The sequence below is a fragment of the Protopterus annectens genome, chromosome 7.part1 (assembly GCF_019279795.1).
Source record: "Protopterus annectens isolate FY-2018-M chromosome 7.part1, PAN1.0, whole genome shotgun sequence".
In the NCBI taxonomy this organism is placed as follows: Eukaryota; Metazoa; Chordata; order Ceratodontiformes; family Protopteridae; genus Protopterus; species Protopterus annectens.
In genome coordinates, this window is record NC_056740.1 from 198,939,555 (window position 1) to 198,947,271 (window position 7,717).

The window sequence follows — 7,717 nt, forward strand, 5'->3', positions numbered from 1 at the left end:
ATGGCACTGACTACACTTTTTATGGGATTTTAAGATAAGAAATACCATTTGGGTACATAGGTCACTTTAAAAGTTAATTTGAATTAATTAATGGATGGGGATAACATAAAAGGAATTGATTTAAATAATATGGCTGTTCTGATGAAGTCCCATTACCAATGCGTGGAGGGACGAAAGTGCTTGACACTTTTATTGTGGACTTTTATGGCTACGTAATGAATGACAACGTAACACACCTTCGAGCTTTTGGTGCTTGTTTTTTTAGCTCTGGCACAAGCGGGTCATTGTAAGAGGTTTTGTTCTATCTTAAAACAATTATATACAGCTTGTAAACTATGGAACTGTGGCTACTGAATGCAGTCCTGAAATCTGGATGGAAAAACCTCATTGAATGCTATTTAGTGACACAGGTCAGTGATGGGAATGACCCCAATTGGGAATAGATGTGCCTTGAGCAGAAATATGAGCAGGACATTATTACCTGACATTTATACAACTATTAGACCGAAGGAATAGGGAGGCAGAACAGCAGTTGAAGATGAGTATATATCAGCTCACTGACTAAGCCACCCAGCATCTCTAATATCCAACAAAAAGACGAAGAATTTTTTCTGACATAATCGATGCAGCAGAATAACTGGAAACTCAGTCAGATGTATTACGTGGACCCAATCAATTTCCTGCTGTTATTTTCTATGCAAATGAAAAAAAGGAGAAAAAAATGAAAGGGATAAGGATTATGAAATCTATATCATCAAAGAGGTATGCAAAGCTATATCATCAAAGAGTTATGCAAAGCTATATCATCAAAGAGTTATGCGACAAAAGACCACACAATTTTTCGGAAGTAGGCATACAGCTGGGCTAAGTACAGACAACAAATACACAGCTAAATCACCAAGATGAAAACAAATTTTGCATCTATGCAATAGGAGATAACTACAATTAGTGACCTTTTTACTGGCCCTCAGTGCAACTTAGGGAAAGAATTTCAGTTTATACTCTTAATGTACAAATCTGTCAGTAGGTTTGGCCTTTTCTTAGCTAACACTCTGCAGGACAAAAGAGTGTCATGTGATTTCTGTACCATTCATAAATCACTGAGTTGTACCAAGCCTAATAGCATGATTATGCAAACTAACACATCACTAACTACAAAGCATCAGTGTTGGTAAGAATGCGGTGCAAGATAAGTACTCCAGTTTTATAAATGGCCTTCTGTTCACTTTTGCTTTACTGTAGCCTCAAATGAGTGCCTTCAGGATGGCTTCTAGTTTGGCTCTTCTTCACTTGTGTCCAAATGTGAGGTTACCTTACACCTTAAATCCACCTAACTGAACAATCAACTGAAACTAACCAGCAAGGGTGAGTAACCATTTGGTTTCAGGCAGCCTCACAAAGCACTTATAATAAACAGGACAAGTAGAAGGCAAACATGTCTGTAGTAACATTTTTTTGCTATTGTTGACACAGATTTGTTTGTGATACTTTATCTGAGATTGAAATGTATTCAACAATATTATCCTCATTTATAATCTGGCCTGCTATCTTTGTCCACTGGGCTTCACCAGGTATACATATGAGCACCAGACTTTACTTCTGCCACATTGTAAGAAGCAGTACTTTCCTCAGAGTATCCAAGCTATCTTTTTCTGCTCACTTCTCCTGGCTGAGTGTCTGCTGGCTTGCAGCCAGCGGTCCTGGATCACTGTAATCACTGGTTTACACATGGTCTTTACACCACATGGCCACTCTCTTCTGCTTCTTTTATTACAGCTGTAGATCCTGTCACTTTGCGTGGGTTACAAGATGTAAAAATCAAGCCCTAAAGTGTTAAAGCAGCAAACCTAATTCTTCAATGGCCTTTTTGAACACGTTTTTCTGGAAGCAGAAAAATATTCATACAAGCAAATATTTATGGACCACTACTGCAAACAAAAGGATAATTTAGTCACCCCCTTAGTATCACAAACCAAAGGATATTTTAATCTTGTCCCTAACTAGGCAGGCTACATAAGACATCACAGCAGGTACTGTAAAGAATCTCTCTATCAGTGACTACTAACTCCTAAATAATGGCTACTGGCATGGGTGGCGCGACAGATCTGATGCTCAGGGATCATGAAACAGCAACAGCTCATGATGGCAACTTTGACAAGTTGTAAAAATCAAGCCCCAGGGCACTGAAAGCAGCAAACCTAATTCTTCAATGGGCTCCTTGAACACATGCTTTTCTGAAAGCGGCAAATTCATACAAGCAAATGTTTATGTACCACTAGCACAAACCAAAGGATCATTTAATCATTCCCCTAGCTAGGCTGCATAGGACATCACAGCAGGTAATGTAAAAAAATCTGTCATTGACTCCTAACTCATAAATGATGGCTTCTGGCAAGGATGGCATGACAGATCTGATGCTCGGGGATCATGAAACAGCAACAACTCATGAAGGCAACTCTGGCAGCTACAAGCAAACAGTGATCCTTCCCAATAAAGACTTAAAATAATAAATGCATGACAACTCAGACATGCCTTCTGTTACAGAGTTTGTAACCTGAAGAATAAATTGTGACACCTAGTAGTTCAACAGACTTCTTCATGAAGCCAGCTGGCATTCAGGTATAAACAACACCTGAAAACTCAGATGGGCTAGCTAGCTCATTATGTTCCTGGCCTGACTCAGACATTCAACAGCCAGTGTCAGACATAGACTATCAGTTGTGATAGCTAAAACAGCAAAGCACTGTGATACTGAGCAAAAAGCTGCACTTCAAACACTTATCTATGAATGTTAGTAAGCATCATTCTTCTGTCCCTGGAACAACACAGTCGTTCTGCTGAAAATGAATACAAAGACAACGAACTGTGACAAGAAAAGCCACTCAACATTTAACAGTAAGTCACCCGAATTCAAAAGGTATATTTGTCACATCTAGGCTTATACAAAATATAGCCTAAAACAGTCAGGTAAGCAGTACATTAATGTAGCCATGAGAGGAAAAAGCCAAAAATTAGCTGCCTATTTAGGTCACTAGAATTACTTAGGCATCATAGTTTTGGGTAGAGTATGTATATGCATATGTGTGTGTGTGTGTGTCTGTGTGTGTGTGTGTGTGTGTGTGTGTGTGTGTGTGTGTGTGTGTGTGTGTGTGTGTGTGTGTGTGTGTGTGTGTGTGTGTGTGTGTGTGTGTGTGTGTGTGTGTGTGTGTGTGTGTGATTATGTGTGTGTATGTGTATGCATGTGTGTGTGTGTGTGTGTGTGTGTGTGTGTGTGTGTGTGTGTGTGTGCATGCGTGCGCATGTGTGTGTTCATGAGTGTATGCGTGCTATGTGTCTGAGTGATCCCTGAGTACACCACAGAAAAGCGCCATAAAATAAACTCCATACGCCAACTCCCCTGGGTCAGAAGCTAGTAAAGTTAGTACTAGCAGTATATAGATCTTCACAAACTTCCTGTGTACTAGTACAGCTAATACACAAAATGATAAGCTGTGAAAGAGTTGCATCCAACACAGCTTTATATTTACTGTGCCTCCATGTTGTACATACTGTGTAGTTGTCAGCAATCTAACAAACCTGGGTCTAAATCCCTGAACTTCTAAGTGCATGATATGCAATGCTTAGTACTGTAGCAATGGTAGTCCTGGTACACCATCCTCTGAGCCCAATGGTTCACAGTTATTTATTACAAAGATTAAACATACACAAATTAAACACTGCCATCTAATATGCTTTGTCTAATGATTGGCATTTTGTGATGAATTAAGAAACAAACTTTAATACAAACAAGGTAGTGCTCAAACCTAACCAAAATAAAATAATCTGAAAGTGTTTTTAGCTCCCTGCTAAATGTACTGCATTAATGTTACTCAGATTCTATAATTGGTCCATGCTCAGTGCTAAAACAACTTAGGATACACAGTGGTGGTACAGTCAACTTATTAACTCAAACAAATTGCACTTCTAAGTACACCATGCAAAAGAGCATGCACTGGTCTTAACTCTGTCTTAGTCCCAGAAAGCATTTACACACATTGCATGTCTGAGTGTATATGTGTGAAAGAAAGCAGATCAAACAAAATGTGAACAGACGTACAGATGCAATTTATCATCATTCATAAGCATTACAAGCCTAAGCGACAATTTATACACAGTTTAATAATCATCCAGATAGCACTTTGGATTAAGGGTCATGCGTAGTTATGCTGTTTTTAAAAAGAATTTTGTGGTGTGGCCAAGTGTTCTATACACACATTCTTTCGTCAGAACAGCTGAGCTGTGATTGCCTCGAGTTTCCTAAGCATCCTTATGCACTAAGACAGCCACCATTCCTGAAAACCAATAAGGACCCAGCTTCATTTTTACCTTTTAATAGAAAGTCAAGAAGCACTGTGTAAGGATGATACCAAGCAGCACCCGGGCAACTTGCCAATGCCAGCCTGCACTGAGCCAATTCAAAACATCAATCACTAGCAATCCCCGATCTACTGCCTCATTCATTTAGCAGGGAAGATGTTGCTGATTATGATTAGAGAAGCACTGCATGGGACTAATTCCTCTGTGGCAAAATCATATCAATTTGAGAAAATTACACAGGGAGATGAGGGAAAATAACTGGCATTAACTGCATATTTGTTGTGACTGGTGTGTACTTTTCTCAGAAGAGGGACAAAAGAATGAAATGCAGAGAGTAAACAAGGTCACATAGTATGGAGGTTAGCCAGCACCCTTCCCCCAAAGCAACCGCTGGTAAATTTAAGTCCGAGTGGGGCGCTGCAGAAATTAAGCCACCTTATAAACCAGCCCCCAAGATTCATCCTTCTTATCAATGCCAGTGAAACTATACGTAACCTGTTTAAAATGTTATAGAGTTAGTGACAGCCAGATCCTGCATAGCAACATGCAAGCTCAGAAAAAAAAACAGAACTTGCTGAGAATTCGTCCTGAACCACACTCCTACCAATCGTTTGCAGGATCACAATTTATTCGTATCAACTTTGCAATTTGCAAAAAAAATGGCATAGTTTTCGTTGATTTACATCTCTAGGAAACACCGCACAGCACTGCCTACATACAGTTAATACTTTGTTCTGAAGCTTATTCAGTATAATATTATACTTTGCTAAAAGTCTTGATCTTATTGTAATGTATAGCGTGTTATAACTGTAAATAAAGTACAAAAAACGCCAGTCGTTTTTCTTTCTAAAAGAATATCCAATAGAATGCACTGCCTAACAAGTTGCTGTAAACAGCATGATGTAGCATGCATGTCCCAGCAAGAGTGACACGTTTAAGCCAAATCACAAAGCCCTCCACTGAGCTGCAATTCAGCTTGAGTGCTTAGCCGAACCAGTTAAGAACTATTAAGCTGCAAGCTTCTTTCAGTAGGGAGCTAGCTCTTTTCCCAAAATCTGCTCCCACTTTTTGCTCCGCCCCTCCTCCCCACTTACCAACATCTGACAAGACAGAGACAAGCAAAGAAAACATCTCCCACCTACCTTTGACTTGTGTTTCATATTCGGCAATAATCTCTTTGTCTTTCTTGAATTTAGCTTGAGATGACATCTTTAGAGTATAGTAGGAAAGGGAGACTGAGGTACAAAATGTTCCCTTTTAAAGCCCTCCTTCGCTTGGATCCGTGGTTCACGAGTTAGCTGTCACTGGCGCTGGTCTGTTTCAAGCATATGCTGCAAGCTTCACTCTTCCTTACTTTGATGTAGAAAGGATGCCAACAAACGCCTCTGCCCCTGAGCGTATACAAATTCCTTGCAATAGAAATAACAAGATGCTTTCTGCGTTTTTTATTTACTTATTTTTATCCAGCAATAAGCAGATCAGACTATCTTATTTAAAAAAGTCTTCTGAAAGCATGGATACTCTCAACAGAATTGCAACAAACGAATCGTGGGGGCTCCTCCCTAGCATGTGCCCTCAAGCCCACATCACGCAGTAGTAGGGCAGGGTCCTTGGCTTATTCTCAAGGCATTAAAAGAAAACTGCGGTTGGTTTGCTTATGCTACATCCTCCTTTCGGGTCTCGGATGCAGCAACTTTGCCCTGAGAAGCGTATTTAGTTTATGCAAATTGTAATCTAAAGACACTAAAGATCCTGGAGTACCCTGATGCAAACACCCGCATTCAGAGGGAACCCAGACATCAAGGTTTTGCTGCAGGGCTGAACTGAAGCTCTCGTCACGCGCGGGGCTCCACCTCCTTCGAGCCTGCTTGGGTCCTCGCTAATAGGATGCAACCTAGAGGACAGAAGCGCGCACTGCAAAGGGATGCTGTGTTACAAACTTTTGCATTGTTTTTTTTTGCATTATTTTAGTCGAGAAAATAGAAGCATAGGTCTCAACAAATCAGGTCAGGAACAAATCTCAACAGAATCAGGGATAAACCCAGAAATAATCAGGGGACACTTTTAGAAATATTAGCGCTATTAACCTGGGACAAGAGAATATGAGTTAGTATACGTTTCTGAAGTAAAAGTCGTCTATAACTCTAATTATTGTCGTTATTTTTATGTATAATTCACCAAAGTTCTCCAAAAATTGCCAATTTTAGAAGGGATTAAGCGGGGCAGAAGTAAAATTTGAGTCAAAATCAGGGACATCCCAGAAAATCAGGGAAATAAAAGTCTCCCGTCTGCAGGGCTAGTATCTCAAGTTTTAACAGTCGACTTCTACTTCTTCTTCTTTCGGCTTTTCCCGGTTAGGGGTCGCCATAGCGGATTACCTGTCCGCTCATAATTTGCAGTGAAATTTTACAGTGTCGAGTTGCCAGCCCGGCGCCCAACCTTCCACAGAAGGCACACACATGCACACACTTACACCTAGGGCCAATTTAGAGTGTCCAATCCACCTACTGCATATCTTTGGATGTGGGAGGAAGCCGGAGCACCCGGAGGAAACCCACGCGACCACAGGGAGGACATGCAGACTCCGCACAGAAGGCACCCCAGCCAAGGATTGAACCGGAGAACCTCTTGCTGTGAGGCGACTAAACTGAAATTGAAATTAAAGCACGGCACTATGGGCAATTCTGAATCTTTCTGGCAATACTAAAGCATTATAAATAGTGTCCAACTGTTGATCCATTCCTTTATGTCTTCGTATGGATTTAAAAGTAATGTTGCACATAAGACGGGAAGACAACAACTTGTTTCAAATTTGCAGGTTCAAAAATACGTTTGTTCAGCTGCTCTGCATCTGGTCATAGTAGGTCTCAAGATATTCCATGCCTTCAACATGTGCGCGCGCTTGATTAATGTATATTTTCACCAGCACTTGTACCTCCCCTTAAGAAACAAACAGTTACTACACCAGGTATTTGCTTTTCCCGTTGAAATGGCAGGTATTGCAACAATGTACAAATGTGATAGCAGAGACCTGTTTTTATTGTCATTGCAAGGAACATATCTCTCAAATGTCCCAATTTTCCCGAATGCCCCTGATTATGACTCAAATTTTAGCTCTGTCGCTCTTAATTCCTCCAAAATTGGTGATTGTTGGAGAAAGAAGGTGAATTAATAAATAACAATAATTAGGGATCTAGACTTCTTTTATTTTAGAAAATTAATCTTCATTTTGTTATCTTGTCAATGTCTAAACTTAATGGTACTAATATTTTAAAATTGTCCAGGACTGTCCCCAATTATTTCTATCTTTATCCATGATTCTGTTGAAATTTGTCCCTGAGTGGTTAAGAGCTATGGCAAG

General features: G+C 40.1%; 1 protein-coding gene across 2 annotated transcripts in view; it reads right to left on the reverse strand.

The window, feature by feature from the left end:
* SRGAP3 (SLIT-ROBO Rho GTPase activating protein 3) overlaps nucleotides 1–6,165 on the reverse strand; it is a 2,107,662-nt gene extending 2,101,497 nt beyond the window's left edge. For both annotated transcript variants that reach the window (XM_044078646.1, XM_044078643.1), the window contains exon 1: nucleotides 5,499–6,165. In XM_044078646.1, the coding sequence (XP_043934581.1) occupies nucleotides 5,499–5,565 (67 nt within the window). In that variant the 5' untranslated portion in view covers nucleotides 5,566–6,165. The remainder of the gene's footprint in view (nucleotides 1–5,498) is intronic.
* Nucleotides 6,166–7,717: the final 1,552 nt, after the last annotated feature.